Source organism: Triturus cristatus, chromosome 4_1 (genome assembly GCF_964204655.1).
Source record: "Triturus cristatus chromosome 4_1, aTriCri1.1, whole genome shotgun sequence".
NCBI lineage: Eukaryota > Metazoa > Chordata > Amphibia > Caudata > Salamandridae > Triturus > Triturus cristatus.
Window position 1 is genome coordinate 983,188,115 of NC_140585.1, and position 18,848 is coordinate 983,206,962.

The 18,848-nt window shown below is 45.5% G+C and overlaps 1 protein-coding gene across 1 annotated transcript; it reads right to left on the reverse strand.

Moving 5' to 3' along the window:
- Nucleotides 1–302: 302 nt before the first annotated feature.
- LOC146855947 (vasopressin V1a receptor-like) lies at nt 303–18,392 on the reverse strand. The gene is made up of 2 exons (XM_085653903.1): nt 17,283–18,392; nt 303–1,488 (listed from the first exon to the last, which is right to left on the reverse strand). Exons 1-2 carry the CDS (start codon nt 18,244–18,246, stop codon nt 1,196–1,198), a joined length of 1,257 nt encoding a protein of 418 aa, XP_085510029.1. The 5' UTR covers nt 18,247–18,392; the 3' UTR covers nt 303–1,195.
- Nucleotides 18,393–18,848: the final 456 nt, after the last annotated feature.

Consider the following 18,848-nt stretch of genomic DNA (forward strand, 5'->3'; position numbering starts at 1 on the left):
GGGGAAGCACAGAGATGCGAAATATTGTTGTAAATATGTCGCATCCCTGTGCTTCTAAACTAACGCAGCGCGGCGCAGCAAAATGACTTACCGCACCGTGCAGCGTTAATTTCTTGTAGATCTGCCCCAGTGTGATATAAAGTTGCTTTAGCCTATTGGTCATTTACACAGTCACACCTCAAACGAACCACTGACAGCTCTTTTCTCTAACTAGCACTCTTTGGATCAATCCGCGACGGAGAGCAGTCTCGTTCAGCTAGATAGAAACTGTCAAAAAGAAGACCATTAGATAACTACCCATCTTTGTATATGCTTCATAGGCAGTATTTTTAATAAATGTGTTAAATACATGAAAATACAGAGAAAGAGCTTTTGTTCGTTGCTTCGAGGAAGATCGACACTACAGATTTTGACACATTTCATTTACCTAGCTATCAAGACAGCATTGTGATTGATTTCTGTATAAATGCTTTGTGTGCACATGATGAGGACAGCTGTGAACGATACATATATTAATATTCAAAGATCCATAAATAACACTGACATCGGTTTACAAATAATAGGCTGATGATTATTCTTTGGAGAAGTTCCCTACATTCCATGTCTTCCTTCCCAATTAATGGGTAAGAGTTTACAAAAAACGTCGGCTGTACAACTGCCTTCTAAAACAGAAAAAAGATTGCAGAATATTCTTAATTCTGCTCTACTGTCGGCTGCGCTTCATCACATTGAGGGTTGATGGGGTCTTTGGTCCTTTTCAAGCAGCATCTTGAACAGATGTTCCCCGTCTCTTGTTCCCATACTTTGACAGCTTAAGATATTGTGAAATAGCGCTAATGTGACCCAAACACGGGGCCCAGAAGAGTTCCCAGTCTCTTGAGACACAAATACCAGACTAGAACCAACAGTGGGCATCTTTTAAGAGACACTCACATTTTAGTGTGCGCGTTTCCCATTGGTGCAGCAGCTCCCTATCACTCTGAAGAGTGTTCATCTGGTAGCATGGACACAAATTCTCAAATTGAGTTGCTTATTACGGAGGCCATAGTTTCTCAGCGTCATTCCTTCGAAAGATGGTCCTGCCATTTTCCCTTCACAGTAAATTTGAGTGTGGTCTTCTCCACACTCGCCTGCATCCAGGTCTTGTAGTCCAGTCAACTTGCCCTTCGGGGCTGGCCCATATGGGGTTGTGGTATCAAGTCTGGATGGGAAGGAACCTGGTGGAGCGGATGGACTTGGGGGACTCCTTCCATGCTTCCATGCTGTTTGTTGGACTACGGTTGTTAATCCTGGTAAAAGAAGTCTGCCGTCGGCAGCTGCTGTCCGAGTCCTCCTTCTGGGTGTTATGTTGCATCTTCCGCCAACAAATGAAACTTTGGATGAAGTCTTGAAAGAGGTGCCCACTGAAGAACATGTATATCCAGGGGTTGCAACAGCTGTTTAGACTGGCCAGCAAGGACGTGACGGTGACTGCGGTGTTCTCGGAGTCTGAAAGGAGACAAAAGAGTAGAATGACACTGTCTCTACCACTTCTTACTGCAGAATTCATAAGGTTGCTAGACAAAAAGGAGTACTCAGGAAACACAGCCTTCATTGCAATGATCAGCATGCATAGAATATATGTGAACATGACACAGCATCATTTTTCAATTCTAACAGTTGCAAGATAATGCTAGTACAATTTGTGCATTTGACGATCTGCACGTGTATTTATTGGACCTGGCCCTCTCTGCAGGGTCATTTCCAAATTTTTGCCTTCGCCTCTCAAGTTTTCTGGATTTCTTTTTGTTAGCATTAGGACAAGCCAGTGCTAAAGTGCTTGCACTCTCTCTTTATGCATGGCACATTTTATTTACTTATAAGTCCCTATTACAGTGGTACAACATGAACTCAAGGCCTATAAATTAAATGCTACTAGTGGGGCTGCAGCACTTATTGTACCATCTGCTTAAGTAACCCTTGAAAACATGTCTCGGGATTGCCATTGCTGCCTGTGTGCAGTTTTAAAATGCAAATGCGACCTGACGAAATAAACCGTTTGCCATACCTAAACCTCCCTTTTAATACATATGTCACCCCTATGGGAAGTACTAAACAGGTCATATGGCAAGGTGCAGTGTAAACATCCAAATTCGTTTTTCACTATTGTGAGGCCTACATCTCTCATAGGATATCATTTAGTTACATTATTACATTTAATAAGTCCTAACTTTTGATTGGGAACAGGTAGAAATGTCATGTTTGGTCTCAAAAGAATTGTAATTTAAAATCCATTTTAATGAATTAATAATGTTAAATGGGTGCATGATAATATGCCAAACCAGTACTCTGTTAAGTATGACACCATGTACTATGTTTAGGGTGTTCTCTGTTCAAATTATCCCTGATCTCTCTCTAGTAGTGTGCAGAATGAATTCACAGATCTTTTAAATGTGTGCTTCAAAAATGTCCTATGTATGTATGTACTTGTGAACTATGTAAATGTATATAGATGCATTTAAGAATGTGTATATTATTTTTCTTAATGTATATACTTATGCATGTATCTATTGTATGTGTCTGTGAAATAATTAACTGTGTTTGCAGTTACTTATGTGAGCCACAGAAGACGAAACAAAGGACTTTATAGTCAGATGAAAATGTCAGTAAGAACGTAACATTTTAAACTACAAAAAACATAGAAATTCACCAGTTATAGCTAATTCATTCACCTAGAACCCGCACCCTCATCATGCACTGTTTATGACTTCACATTTTAGATCACACATTACATTTCTATTGCATCATCGATAACATCACAGATGACATCTGAAACTAACTCATTGATGACAACACTGTGCATGACGAGGGTGTGAGTTATAGTTACTTCAGATAACCATAACTGGTGAATTTCAGTCTCTTTAAAGTCTAAAATGTTATATTTTTACTAACATTTTGCCTTAACCGTACCTTCACCTTAACTTTTGTTTATGTCAGTGAATATATATAGTGAACATATATAGTGAACATATATATATATATATATATATATATATATATATATGTATATATATATATATATAGGTGTGTATTTGCTTATGCAACCATGTATTTATTTATGTGCGTGTAGATGTACAAATTTACTATATGTGTATATATTCATTGATTCGTGTGCATAGATGTATACGTTCAGTATGTATGTACCTTTGAGAGGACATATATACATGAATTCATTGACAAGTTTAAGCTGAATGCATGAGTAAACGTACTGTGTGGACAAATATTTATACAATGATACCTCTGTGTGTGTGTGTGCACGCGAGATTGTACTAAGTGTGTCTCTGCATCTGCCAAATATCCTTGCTATTTGTTGGTCTGAATTTGACAGGTTGATTCTATCTCTAATTTCAAAGTCGGTACATTAAATGCAGCGCTCCGGTGTGGCTTTGGAGCCTTACTGTAGCTTAACAAAACAGACAACATGAAATGAATAAAAGGCGCATGCATAGGAATGTGTATGATATTTTCTTTTTATCATGCTTAGTGTAAAGTTGACCAACGAAGTGAGTCTGAACCCTCCCCGAATAGGATTATTTATAACAGCAACAACAACAAGCCGCTTGACACGGAGCTGGACTCGGTCCCTGCATGATCTACGGCCGTTGCTTGGGAACATTTTGGAAGGGTTACAGCCAGAGCTGATATGACAGCCTCCGCCTGTTGTTTTACAGCCCTTTGGCCATTCCTCGCATTGCCGTGACCAAATGTAAATTTAAGCAATACTTCTCACTGGCCTCTGAGGGTTTCATTACAAAATGGAGGCCATAAACTGCGCGCGGACACTGACAGCAGCCTAGCAGATGAGTGTGAGGAAAGCCCAGCAAGATGAGCTGCGCAAAGAGGTTGCGCCGGTGCAAGCAAGCCTGGAATCGGCTTCACGAGGCTTCAATACACCATAGTCCTCAAAACATAAATATATGGGCTACTTATCTAAGTGCTGAGAATCTCAGCACTTCAATAGGGAGCCCATATGTTTCCGAGATCGTCTCCTCGCAGTACCTTCATGCGGTCTCTATATCAAGCTATAACATCAGACATTAACTGATGCTAATTGGTGAATATTTAGCTCTAGGATGTCTGGTGACGTCATTAACTCCAGCCTCCAACCCAATAAGGCCGGACCATGCGGTGTGAGGTAATACCCCCGTTCTGTAAGTTCTTGGATGTCGCCTGTTTTCATAAGGACAAATGTTGCAAGTATTTTTTGATGGAAGCTTTAAATATTCCTGCTAAAAATACAAGAAAAGATAAGAGTCATAGCCAAGTCAAAGACAAACAAACTGCTAGCCTTGGTGCGCATTTCCATGCCTATATAGCTTAGTCATCATCATGTTCTGGTTTGCATATTAGTTATTAACAAAATGCCGTTTAGTGGGCATATTTCACAGTTGATCTTATCTTGGCCATGTTGGTCTGAGGGAGTAACTGTCTTGTCCTATGCGTAGGGTAGGCCTCCGACACGTTTCACGAACAAGCAAGAAAAGGGTGAATATTAAAGTGATGGGAGAACATGTACATGTGCTGACTCCTTAATCATCTCACCTCCTTCGCCCAGTTTCCAGTAGGTACTGGAAACGTTGATGGTTTAACTGATCCAAGCCAGCCAAGAAATTCTAACACCACTGGGTGTCAACCATGGGTGCCGGTGTCCCCTTTGGAAGGCCCTTTGAGACTTGTGGTGCCTGCAGTTGCTGCCTCTGGTCTCAGGGGTACAAAAAGGCAGCAGCAAGGAAGTGAATGTAGAAAGAGGTCCCCTGGAGTCAAGTTTACATTCTCTGGTTTGCACCCCTTGCCCTTACCTGAGCCTCCCAGCACAAACAGGAGTCTGTTGAGGGGGGTGGGGGGAGCGGGGAGTACTCACAGGATAAGGGATTAAATGGTTTCTGACATCACTTCCACTACCACAGATATTATGATGAATCTGTATTTATGGCGACACATGACATATGTGTGATGGGAACACACTGATATAATGATAATGCCAATCTGTCACTCAGAACATTATCCGACAGGTTCTTCTGTTTTCAAAGTAATCCATGCCAAGCTCTTCTGGCTTTCATGGCCTCTTTCTCGTAATCTGCGACAATAGCCCTTGGCAGTGTTTTATTTAATAGAGTATGTTCCCTCACTATAGAGTTCTGGTGCATTCGGGGTCTGGTCACACTTAAGAAAACTACAAAAATAAATAAGTGGTGAGGTACTATAGTATTTGCCTTCAATGATCGTATTGAGAGGAAATGAGGAATTGTATCACAAATGATATGAAAATCTGCAAACCTGCTTAGAAATGTTTGTGAATAAAGGTATTATTCTCTGTAGGAAAGAATTCAGAATTCGGCAAGTCCTTGAGATTTATGACTTTTACCTGACTCAGAAAAACCTCTGGTGTATTTCATAGAAAGGTAAATGTTATTTTTTTTTTTGTAGGTCTGTGTGTCGGTCCTAGGTTTGTGTATCATCCACAGTACAGAAATTCTGTAGGCTTGTTGTAAATGTAAGCGTAAAATGTGACACTTTTGCCCTTTACATGGAAAACGAATTGTATTTTCCTAGTGAACATTTACCACCCCATATATGGGGGTGTTCCCCTTTCCTATGGGTTCACTACCTCTTACATATGCGAAAAACAATGTAAGAGTTTGTACATACCCACAAAGTTACCACGCTATATGGTCACATCGCTTGTTTTGCCATCTCTTCTATTGCCAACAATTTCACTTTCCATACATTTCACTTACGAGCTTGTAAAAAATCTGCTCATTTTGCGAATTGTCATCAGTTATTAGTGGCATGTTCACTCACAAAATTCTCCAGCACCTGACCTTTGAAACTGAAATATGATATATGGATTGCCACTACTCATATTTCTCTACTTGCTCAGCAGAATTATAGCCACTGGAAAATTATTTCTCATAACATTTCTTTTGGGCATCTTATGCTGTGTACATCTCTAAACTACTCATTCACTCACTCATTCATACACTTGCTTATCCAGTGACACTCAACACTTCACTTAAAAACTAGTGTACTCATATCCACTCACTCATCAATGTACTTCATTCGTTCGATTACTCGTTCATTAATGTACTCATTTACTCACTACCTGTTCATTCATACATTCATTCTTTCGGTTTAATCTTTAAATACTATAACAAGCGTCAGTGCTGTCTTAACGCTAGGGCACAATGGGCAGCTACGGGAAGGGGGGGGGGGGGAACCAGCATAGGGGCCCCAAGCAGACCAGAATGTGACACTATTTTCCGTTAACTTTTTTTTATTCCTGTTGGTGGTAGTGTAGACAGGGCCCAGTGCACTGCTTTGCCCGGGGGCCTATAATTAAGACAGCCCTGACATGCGTCCCTACTCATTCACTCACTCATTCACTGTACCACTTTTGACTGCTATTTCACTAAATTAGATAGTCATACGCTGTAGCACTTGTTAACTTACACAATCACTCATTAATAAACTGTTTATGAGTTTGAACCACCTATTCCTCTAATCATTGATCTGATGAACCGAGGGAGATAACTTTGAGCTAAACTTGTTTTGAGTCACTCCCCATCCTGGTGGTAGAGGTAGATTATATAGGAAAATTATATATTAATTTGCCAAAGATCACCGATTGTCAGCCAAGTGGGTTAAATTGTAATTGGATGTAACATCTTAAGGTTAGGTTCAAGTAGGCAACATATTCCTAAGCCATGATCTATAACACTCAGTGGTGGCACAAGCAGCGCTCAGAAGGGACTCTCTGGCATTGGGGCATAAAAACAAGACTGATGAATAGGCAACTTTGTGGAGACATGTTCAGTAAAACAACAATAGTTCACCCGAAGATGGGCTCTCTCTCATGGTGGTGAAAGGCGAACGGAGAAGGGAGAAGGTGCGGGAGAGTGAGGAGAAAGAGGCGAGGTTGAGGGAACTTAGAAGGAAAGAGGAGAGAGGGGCGAGAGAGAGAAGCAAGCAGGAAGACAAAGAGAGAAAAAGATCAGAGAAAGGGGTGGCAGATAGGAAAGAGGGGTAGAAAGAGAGAAGCTAGGATAAGGAAGAGGAGAAGGTGAGAGGGGTGAAAGCAGAAGAGACCGAGGCTATATAGAGATGAGAGGGCTAGAAGACATAGAAAAGAAAGTGACTCTAGGTGGAAGAAGAGAGATAGAGATGAGAGACAAAAAGAAAGAGGAGAGAAGCAAGGACTGACAGACCACAGAGCCTAGAAGAGATGGGATACGCAACAGAGAGAAAAAGAGAAGGTGGGGAAGAGAGCAAAGGTCTTTGAAAGGAAAGGACTGCTGGGCCATTGGGTGAGCAAATTGTATTTTCATAGTACCAGAAAAAAAGCTCAAATGGTTTTGGAGACTCACTCGTCGGAACCAGGTTAAAAAAATATGGAGGGGATAGATTGAAGGGAAAATGTCGGTTCCCTTATATGAAATCCACAGCGGGATAAGGGGTAATAAATAATAACACTACAACTACTACTAAAATGAGTATAATAATAGTAATTATGCAGGTCACAGGAGGCAGGGGTGGGAAATTCCGCGTGGTCAGTTCCAAATGTTTTCTGTTGGATCCGTCTGAAGTTGTTGAGTTTTTGGGCAGTGGCCTAAGGGAAGAACACAAGGGAAACTCTACTTAGTAAACAAACACATCACGTGAAGGAATAGCCAACATTAAAAATCGTGAACCAATATCCATCCAGAATCAACAGGGATGTCCTTGGCGGCACTTAAGTGGATGCCTAAAATTCCAGGTGCCTGTCACTGGACCCAGTAGAAACCATTTGTAGTTGGTCCATGGGTATGCACATGGAAAATAGTCTTTCTATAGGATCATTATTGAGACCTTAGAATAATAATAGGTAATTCGTTTCCAGGGAATGTTTCTATGCACACTCTGGTGTAGTAATAAAAAAGATAAGATTTGAGGACAACCATCAAAATGTGTGATAGTAACATCTGTTATTTACATCATCTATAAATTGCATAAATATTGTATGAATCGCTATTGCAAACAATCTTCATGGAAGGTGCCCTACAGACTCTCGCTGATAGGTCAGCTTTGAAATGATAACACATGGAGCAGATTACAAATAATAGGTCCTCCACAAGCCCTAACCGATGGCACTCCAGGGTGCATAATAATATTGGCCACATCTGTCACAGAATGTGACCTCTCATAGGCCCAAAAGTGATCAAGGGTAAAAGCAATGAGCCATCTCGACAGGTTGCCTGGATTGTCACACGCATGGGTTAGTATACAAGGTTTATTAGTGATGCTAATGGGCATAATATGCAGTGAATCTGCCCTCTAGCACAGGTATTTTACCGATAATTTAATTTTCAGATAATGTACATTCCTAGGGGTCCTCAGAGACAATGACATCTTAAGGGTTTATGGGGCATTTGGCAATATATATTTTGAGGGGCCCTGCTTGCGACAACTTTAGAGGTATTAGACCTTGTTTCAAGCCCTTGCATTGCCAGATATTATTGAAATAGATGTTAAACCTTCAGAAAGGGGGGCTCACAAACAGCCGAAAGCTCAAGCCTCCTAGTGACCTTCCAGTCAAAGAGCCCTAGAGAACGTTGAACAAACATTGATAAACCCATTTGCTTTTTAGTTTGCATCTAGTTTTTTTTTACTTGCTACATCAACATTTTATGTGAAATTCATTTTCTAATCAGTTTGCTACTCTCATTGAAGGAAAACATGCTAAGGGTGACTTTTTAAATGGTTAGTGCACTCGTACATACCATTAAAGTAAGATGTAAGCACATAAAACTTAAAATTGTACATTTACCTGCTGAATATTTGTAATCATAAATGTAGCTCCCTTCATTGGTGTTCTTGCTGCTACAGTGAAAATCAAAGAGCTGATCAGGTGGGTTTCCCATTCCATTGGCTAAAATCTAATAAGTTTCTCATCATTTCTCTTCCCCCGCCTTGTCTCTCCTTTCCTCTTTATGTGTGTACACTTCTCTGGCTATACCGTTACCTGTGACTCTGCTGAGTACGAGACATTGGATGGGACTGGACACAGGTGATGGCCAAAGACAGAAGAGAACATTATTCAAGAGTTGTCAAATATAGGAGGAAGGTGTAATGCTAGAGATGACGTGGAAAGATATGTGAAGTGGGGCAGAAAAAATAAATAGAGAAAGGTCAGGTAGCTAAAAGAAAAGAAAAAGAGAAGTATAACAAAGAAAATGTAGGCAGAGAAAGACAGAAATATGTGAGGTGTGGGAGTGTAGTAGGAAGGTAGAGAAAGAGCGATAGGGAGAAAAAATGCAGAGAAAGATAGAGGCGTACAGAACGTCATGGGATGAGGAAGAGAAAGATAATCAAGATAAAGAGGTGAATTAGAGAGAGTTAAAGGTAGCGAGAGGTAGAGATAGAGAGACTTCAGGAAGATCAAAAAGAGGCAAGGTGGGGACGAAGCAGAACGAAAAGAGGAACAGAAAAACAGGTCAGGAGATGAGAGAAAGCCAGAGAGAGGGTTGGAGGATGGAAAACGAAATTAGGTTCAGAGTGAAAAGAGGAAGTTGAGATACATAGGCAAATAGAGAAAAAGAGGTGACGTGTATATAGAGATAGGGAGTTGTGAGTTAAAGAAATGGTGAGGTAGGCAGATCTATAAATAAAGAGATTGAGAGAAATAGTTGAGGTGAAAGGAGAGAGTTAAAATGGAGAAAGAGGTCCAGAAAGAGATATGTGTTTCAGAGAGAGAGGAGTTGATGACAGAGTTAAAGGGGTACAAGTAGAGAAATAAAGGTAGCCAGAAAGGAGTGGGGTATCTACAGAGGTGGAGAAAATGTAACAGAGGGAGAATAAGAGAACGGGAGGTGGAATTGTAAGACAGCAAACTGATGGTGAGGTAAAGTGAGAAGTGAGGTAGTGAGAGAGATAGTGGGAAAGAAAGATGTGAGGTGGTGAGGGAGATAGAGAGGGGAATGAGACTGACATGTGAGGGAGAGTGGTGAGGTAGAAAAAGGGCTGGGAGAGCAGTAGAGGGAGGGTAGGTAGTAGAGACACGAGGTAAAGATGAAGATGAGGTTGTGTGAAAAGTGAAGTAGATGGACGTGAGATGCAGAGAGCTCAGGTGGATAAAGAGCACTGAAGCACTGAGAGAGGGATGATGTCAGTGCCTAATTAAAAAAAAAAAAAAAAAGTGTCAGGAGGCCACTGCATCTTGCACCACTCATTGCCCCTGCCAGCGAAGCCAATTATGGAACCAACACCACTACTAACCATTACATTCCTACAAGCGTGACAATTCAGACTATTTCAGGCCCCCAAAGCTATAAGAATGGCTTGGGCGAAAGGTAGTTGTCATTTTTAATGTATATTTAATTAATAATGAACTGTTGTTGTCATCTCTAAATTATCCAGACAGCGCCGCAATGTGGCAGACTGCCACAAGCGCTGGTGTTGACAGTTAAGTGCCAGTGCCGAGCACCAGCAACCACCGGCTCAAATTAAGCACTGGATGAGATATAGAGCTGAAGTAGTGAAAGGCGACCAAGAGTGATACATATAGATGTAGGCACAGAGAGTGAAAGAGAGGGGGGCACGGTCATAAGAGAGGTATAGATGAGTGAGGTGTTTTGGGTATATGAGTGAGATAGATAAAGGTGAGGTAGAGAGAGCTGAGATATTGCATTAAAGTACATAGAGAAGATAAGAGAGGGGGGGGAGGTAGAAGGGGTGGGGGTGGGTGAAGTAAGGAGAGAAAATGATGCAGAAAGATTATTTTTCTATTTAATTCCCAACCAGCTGCCTAAAAGTGTAACAGTTAAGGCTGGGTAGGCCAGGCATGCACACCAAGGGGCAGATTTATTATTTTTTAGCCCAATGTAAAGCCATATTTAATCAAACCGAACTGTTGCGGCTCACTATCTCTGCACTGGTGTACAAATAGTCTGCCTGCTGCGACTCGAAAACTTTGCACCATGGTGCAGAGGTGTGCATGTGCTGTCTAGCATAGGATCTGTACAGGAAGCATACCTTTTCAGTACAAAATCCTTTGTCTAGACAACTGTTAATCATCCCACACATTGTAAATGTGTTGTATAGTACAGCACACTTCAGTGTGTGGAATGTTAGGAGAAATTATAACATTTCTCCGTGTTGGGTTCTGCTTCAAGGAGGTCTAATGTAGAGAAAGCCCAGTCCGACTGTCTCAGTAGATGTAGCTTAGCCTTAAAACATGTGGGTGCTTGTGCTAATCTGTCCAAGTTACATTCATGTTATGCCCCCTCGGTGCAAAGTGATTCAAAGATGTGCAAAGCATTCTTTGGGATGAGAAAATGGTTCCTCCGCATCACAAAATACTTGTTGTGCTGGAGAGTAAATGCCCTTGCTTTGCGTCATTTCACATGACTTTGCCCTTAGAAATCTTAGTAAATCTATTGTAGGTTTTTTTAAATTGGGGTCTGCAGTCAAAATATTGAAAGAATCTGGTTTTCAAGAGCAGTGGTATAATGGCAGGAATGTTGACTGTCCCGTTCACTTTACCAGGGTGCCTCACAGAAGGTGGTGACCATGGGCAACTACCCACTTAGTCCGTATCTCGACACAGGCATGAACTGTTCTAGTTTGCCAAGAATGTAACCTCCTGGCAGTCCCTTTTTGATTGGACACAGGCATGAAACTGTTTTCATTTGAAGAGAATGTCCTCTCACAAAAGGATCACAAGCCTCAAACTTCGATAGGTTGCAAAATATATCCTCCACCACATGTTGTGTTACTCGTGTGCAAGCTGCCCTCGCTGTTGGGACATGGGCGTTACACTAACTGAAGAGAATACTCGCTCTTAAAGGCCCTAAGTGATGGGACACAGGTGAGAAGCAGGGTTGTATGACTGAGGCACGCATGGCTAAACCACGAGTGCCTCTATTACACATCCCCAACAACGAATGCGTCTAAAAAATGCATTACTTTTCCATGCAAGCCTTTACCACGTCATTTTGTGGTATAGGCATGACTGGTAAAAGAATGTGTGGTAAAGATCATACCTCGACCACCCTGTCCTGAGCCCTAAAAACTGAGCCCTAAAAACTACCCCGCCCCTACCCCTATTCTTGACAGCCTCTGAGGCGGAAAGCCGGAGGTTTAGCTCTCTGTACTTTGTTTTTTAAAAATTGTCACCATTTACTTGTTTTAATCCCACTGAAAACAATCTCCTCACCTGTGTTTGAAGCGCTGCCTCTTCGCGCTCACACAGACCCCCGCCCTTCAGGCAAGCACAACAGCGCCAGCGCGCCAAAAGGCGGAGCCACGCCCACTGCGAGGCCACGCCCACCGACCACTACAAAAACGCTTGGAAAGCGCCACGACTGCCATTCTTGACAGCCTCTGAGGCGGAAAGCCGGAGGTTTAGCTCTCTGTACTTTGTTTTTTAAAAATTGTCACCATTTACTTGTTTTAATCCCACTGAAAACAATCTCCTCACCTGTGTTTGAAGCGCTGCCTCTTCGCGCTCACACAGACCCCCGCCCTTCAGGCAAGCACAACAGCGCCAGCGCGCCAAAAGGCGGAGCCACGCCCACTGCGAGGCCACGCCCACCGACCACTACAAAAACGCTTGGAAAGCGCCACGACTGCCATTCTTGACAGCCTCTGAGGCGGAAAGCCGGAGGTTTAGCTCTCTGTACTTTGTTTTTTAAAAATTGTCACCATTTACTTGTTTTAATCCCACTGAAAACAATCTCCTCACCTGTGTTTGAAGCGCTGCCTCTTCGCGCTCACACAGACCCCCGCCCTTCAGGCAAGCACAACAGCGCCAGCGCGCCAAAAGGCGGAGCCACGCCCACTGCGAGGCCACGCCCACCGACCATTACAAATGTGTCGACCAACCAAGCGCAGCGGACGAGCGCAGCGGGAGCGCCGTCTGCGCGCCGAAGGCGCGCCAAAGGCGAGCCCGTCTGCGCCCGTCCGCGCCAAGACCGCGCCCAGCGCACGAAACCCTGCGCAAACCTCGACTGTCATTAGATATCTCCCCGAAGAACTCCATCGGTTACGTGGCGGCAAACACTGCCCCTGTACACTCGATCTAATTAAGTCGGCGGACAATATCAGCTGTAAAAATTGTAACTGGACAACCTCTAATTCTCAAGCCTTTACACCCACTCCCTTATCGCACACCAAGGCCACACCAACGCTCTTCAAAGGAGGTCTGATTAACGCACGTTCTATGTGCAAGCATAATCAAGACATCCACGACCTCATCTGCGACTCTGACCTGGACTGCCTTCTAATAACCGAAACTTGGTTAACTGAAGATAGCAATCCTGATATCACCGTTTCCCTACCTCAAGGCTACTCATTCTTTAGGCAGGACAGACCAAAAGGCAGAGGAGGAGGTGTTGCCATAATACTCATGAACACCTTCCCATGCCACACCTTCAACCTTGAACCCCTAAAAAACACGGAAGGGCTAGGTTTCTCAATCAAACTGAACGAGCAAACCTCCTTCTCTGGTGGCCTTATTTACCGCCCACCCGGTAACGCCACCGAATTTCTTGATTCACTGTGCGACTCCCTGGGCCACTTCCTTCTCCGATACCCCCACTTCACTTTACTCGGGGATTTCAACCTTCATCTCGACTCCAAATCTGATACCCAAGCCATCAACTTCCTCCAAACACTAGAAATGTTTAATCTCCAACAACTAGTCTCACAGCCGACCCACCTGCTTGGTCATACCCTTGATGCTGTATGCACCAATCTCTCCTCCCTCATCACCCTACCCCCACTCCCTCAGATCTGGACTGACCACAGCTTGATCTTGTTTCATATCCACAGTGTACGTTCCCCTTCCCGTAACAACACTAACTCACTCGCCCCCAATTCCATCAACTGGAAAAAAGTCCAAGAAAGCTTGACTCTTAAACCTATGGATCAATCCCATACCCCCACTCTGTCCGGAAATGCAGTAACCGACGCCGACCTCTTTTACAATTGGCTCACGCAGGAAATGACAACCAGAAACCCCCCCAAACGTCAAGGCACTTCTCATAAAAAATCCAAGAGCAATGCCCCCTGGTTCACTCCCGAACTAGCCACCTCTCACCTACTCTGTAGGAAAGCAGAGCGAAAATGGCGTAAGTCCTATAACATTGACGATCGTCTCCTATACACTCAAACAAGAAAATCTTATCTTTCGAGTATTAAATCAGCCAAGAAGTCATACTATGTGAACGCCATCAAAGAATCCCACCAAAAACAAAAGACCCTGTTTTCCATAGTAAAGTCTTTCACCCATCCCAAAACTCTGCAACCTGAAATACCGCCATCACAGGATTTATGCGATAAAATTTCCGACTATTTTGAAGAGAAAATTGTTTCCATTCAAAGCAATTTTCCTCCTTTCTGTACCTCCCCACTCCCCCCTCCCTCTGACTCCCTTCCCGGAAATTTGAGCAGTTTCTCCCCTGTAACTCTTGCGCAAACTAGAGAAGTCATCCTGGCCTGTAAATCCGGCTCCCCCTCCGATCCCTGTCCCCCCAAAATCCTCCACCAAATTATCGACGTAATCAACCCAGTAATTAACGACATAGTCAATTCCTCGCTTAACACAGGAACTGTCCCCCCCCGGTGGAAGAAAGGTATTGTCAAGCCTCTGATGAAAAAGGCCAATAAACCACCATCTGACTTGACTAATCTTCGCCCGATTTCACTACTTCCAGCCTTAGGAAAAATTACCGAGCAATTGGTCTATAGAGAACTCAGACATTACCTGGAAGTAAATAATATACTCCATCCGCAGCAATCTGGTTTCCGGCCCAAACATTCGACGGAAACAGCACTGATAGAACTATCAGACACGATCAAACTGCTACAAGATCAGCGAAAAAATTCAATCCTCATCCTTCTTGACCTGACCGCGGCGTTCGACACCATTTCCCATTCCATCCTCATCAGTAGACTGATGAACATAGGGATCTCAGACCACGCTCTAGCCTGGTTAAAATCATTCCTGGCTGACCGATCTCAGACTGTCGCTCTGGGCCCTTTTCACTCAAAAGAGAAAACGATTTTCTCAGGTGTCCCGCAGGGTTCGATCCTAAGCCCTCTCCTTTTCAACATCTACCTCATTCCCCTTCTGTCCCTGATTGAATCCTTTGGAATTCCTGTAACCTCCTACGCCGATGACACCCAGCTCATCGTGCCTCTGGATGGTAGTTCTACCAGCGCAGAACTCAACCTTAAGAACTGCCTAACGAAAGTCTTCCATTGGATGAATGCAAATCATTTGAAGTGTAACTCAAATAAAACGGAGATTCTCCCAATCGGCAAGAGTACCCCCTTCTGCCCAGCCCTCTGGTGGCCTGACGACTCAATCGCCCCCCCCCCAAACTGTAACTACTGCCAGAAATTTAGGCGTCATCTTTGACTCAGATCTCTCATTCGACCACCATGCTAAGACTGTAGCCGGCAAATGCTTCGGGACAATAAGATCCCTAAGAAAGTTCTTTAACTTCCTCCCTCTCGACGCCAGAAAGAGCGTAACAGTGGCCCTTATAATCTCCCGATTAGATTATTGCAACGGCCTACTGGCAGGGACAAAAAAGAGCACTCTCGCTAAACTCCAGAGCGTGCTAAATACAGCTGCTCGACTTGTACTCAAACTGCCCCGGAGAGCTTCCAACTCCGCAGCCCTTCTTTCCTTACACTGGCTACCTCTCCACAAGAGAATTCTATTTAAGATTCTAATCATCGCCTTCAGATCCTTCAACAAATCCGGGCCAAAATACCTCCACAAACGTTTTCCCCACTACATCCCCAGGCGATCTCTCCGCTCGGCACAGGACAACCTCATCCTGCCTGCAAAATACAATCTGAAGACGAAAGGAGGAAAAACCGTTAGCCACCTAGCCACCAAGGCATGGAACAATTTGCCCAAACACCTCAGGCAAATAACACACGAAAGACCATTTAGAAAGGCTCTGAAGACCTGGATCTTCAGCCTTCCCGACGATCTCACTAAAGCAGCCATCTAATCCCGCTCTGTTCCCAGACCGGCCATCAAGAACACTTAGCGCCAAGATGCTCCCTCCGGAGCGAACGCCGCGCTTTACAAATACCCCCACAAATACAAATACAAATACGCCAACCCTCCCTGGCACTAAACACTACCCCAACCCCGAGCCCTAAACACTACCCCAACCCCCCGAGCCCTAAACACCACCCACAAGCCCTAAACACTACCCGACCCGAGCCCTAAACACTACCCTGACCCCACAAGCCCTAAACACTATCCCGCCCTTCCTGAGGCCTTAACACTACCTGACCCAGCCTGAGCCCTAAAAATTACTGCGACCCCCCTGAGCCCTTAAAACTACCCTAACACTTAAAAATTGCCCCCACTCCCACCCAAAACCCAGCTCAAGCCACACTTAGCTCACTGCATCCTCTCCTGAGCCTTCCTGTTCCTGGGCCCGCTCTTGCCACCATCTAGACCGTGCACTGGCTGAACCACGCATATGCGTGGTTAAGGCACGCGCGGTTAAGGCATGCGTGGTTGAGCTTGCGGTGAAATGGCACGCGCGGCTCTGCCTGCGTTGTTGTAAAGGCTGTTTCCCAAGAAGAAGTGCCCTCCTGCAGCGAAGCCCCCCATCTCATGGAGTACAGGGGGGAAACTGCACTAATCTGCCCAAAGCATAAACACCCAGAAAAGCTGCAGGTGGGAAACTCTGCTAGCTTCTAGAGAAGCCCCTTCGTGCTCATAAGAGTTACAGGTGGAAGCTGCTAGTTTTCAGAGAATGCCTCCCCAACATGGGCTACAAGTGTGGAAGAGGTTCCGTGCAGATAAAGTCCTCTCTCACGGGGGCGTGCTGCCTAAAGCTTCCCTCTCATGCAGGTGTGAAGCTGCGAGGTGGAGCGAATGCCCCTTCCTACCGGACTTTCAGGTGTGAAATGGCTAGTTTGCGGAGAGAGTCCCCTTTCTCACTGATTACCGGTGTAATGCGTGCGTGATGCGGCCCCATTTTGCCCGAGGTCCAGCTCTCACCTGGGATGCAAATGTGAAACTGCTACTTTGTAGAGAACTCCCCCTTTCACTAGTTACCAGTGTGAAATTGCTAGATTTCCTATATAGTGCCTTTTTCTAAGATTGTTACATGTCTGACATTGCGCTAGTTTGCAAGAATGTCCCCTCGCCCTGACAGGACCCTTGGAGAAGTAACTCTAATAGATACTTTGCCAAGTAGGTACCCTCCCTGGCGGCCCGTGGCACCTACCGATCCACATGAAGTTCCTATCCCAGACGGACCAGGTCTGCACGGTGAAGAAGGGCGCCCAGCAGATGACGTAGGCGGACACAATGACGAAGGTCATCTTGACGGTGCGGATCTTGGCCCTGGAGATGGTCTTCACGCTGCTGACGGCCGAGGTGGAGAGCAGCTGGGCACCGCCGTTGGACGGCCGCGTCTTGCCACGTATGTTGGTCCAGATGATGTAGCAGATGAAGCCATAGCAGGTAGCCAGGATGAGGACTGGCACCACGAAGATGCTGACCGCGATCCACGTTATGTAAGCTCTGGCCCCCCAGGGCTCGATGAAGTTGGCCCAGCAGTCGTAGACCTGCGAGCCGCTGCGCACCTCGCGCATGGAGAAGATGGCATACTGGGGCGTGCTGAGCAGCAGGCTGAGCGCCCAGGCGCTGCCGATCATGGCGTGCGAGCGCCTGCCAGGCTGCTGCAGCGTCTTCAGCGGGTGGCACACGGCTATGTACCGGTCGGCGGTCATAGCCACCAGCATGTAGGCTGAAGCGAACATGCCGAAGACCTGCAGGTGCTTCACCACCCGGCAGAGGGCGTCCGTGCCGCGGAAGCGGTAGGTCACCTCCCAGCAGAGCTGGGGCAGCACCTGGAAGAGCGCCACCACCAGGTCGGCGAGGCTGAGGTGGCGGATGAAGAGGTGCATGCGCGAGGACTTGCGCCGGCTGCGCTGCAGTGCCATGAGCACGCAGCCGTTGCCCACCACAGCGGCCACGAAGATGAGCGCCAGCACGGCCACCTCCACCCGCGCTAGCGCCTCGTCGCGGTCCAGCAGGTCCGAGGAGTTAGTGCTGGGCGAGGTGGGCGGCAGGCTTGAGCTGTCCAGGCCGGGGGAGCTCGGGGCCCCCGTCAGGCTGGAGTTCCAGCGGGTGAGCAGGGGGTCGGAGGATGGCCACGGGGTAGCAGGGCTGCCAGTGAAGCGCATGGTGTTGCCAAGGAGGAGAAAGTCTTCACAAAGTGCCCGTGCGCCTCTCTGCACTGCAACTAGAAGCGCGATAGTCTCCTCCCCTCTGCCCCTCCCTCAGGCTCCCCTGTACATGTCCTCACTCCCCTCTAACTCTCCACCCATCTGCGACTATCATTCACTCGCCTCCAATGACTCCACACTCCCCTCCCACCTCCTTATAATAGGTTCTTCTCTCCCTCTCCCCTAGCTCCCACCCCTCTCACTCTCTTCAACCGTCTCTGTATTACTCCATCACTTCCATCACTCCTCTCTTCCAAAGCTCCACATCTTCCCCTTACAACTCACACCTATCTTTCCCCAATGACTGTCTACCCGCCACCTCATATGCTTCCCCATCACCCCTTCCTTGTCTCTCTCATTTCCTTAAGCCCTTTTCACTCAATTCATTTTTCTCGCCATTTTCCCTTGCTTAAACCCTGTACGTGTTCCCTCTGTTCCTCTTCCATCAGCGTGTCATATTTATCCCTCACAACCTCTCTCCACTACAGTGCAGTTAAAGATGGACAAGCCACTGAAAGCTCGCGCCAGGCTCGAGCCCGATGCTTGGCTCTGGTTCGGCA

Excerpts from the sequence above, each read along its gene's own strand:
- LOC146855947 (XM_085653903.1), bottom strand. The coding sequence starts at position 18,246 with ATGCGCTTCACTGGCAGCCCTGCTACCCCGTGGCCATCCTCCGACCCC. Across the intron at positions 1,489-17,282 it reads TAGGAACTTCATGTGGATCG|ACTCCGAGAACACCGCAGTC; the intron begins GTAGGTGCCACG and ends GTCTCCTTTCAG.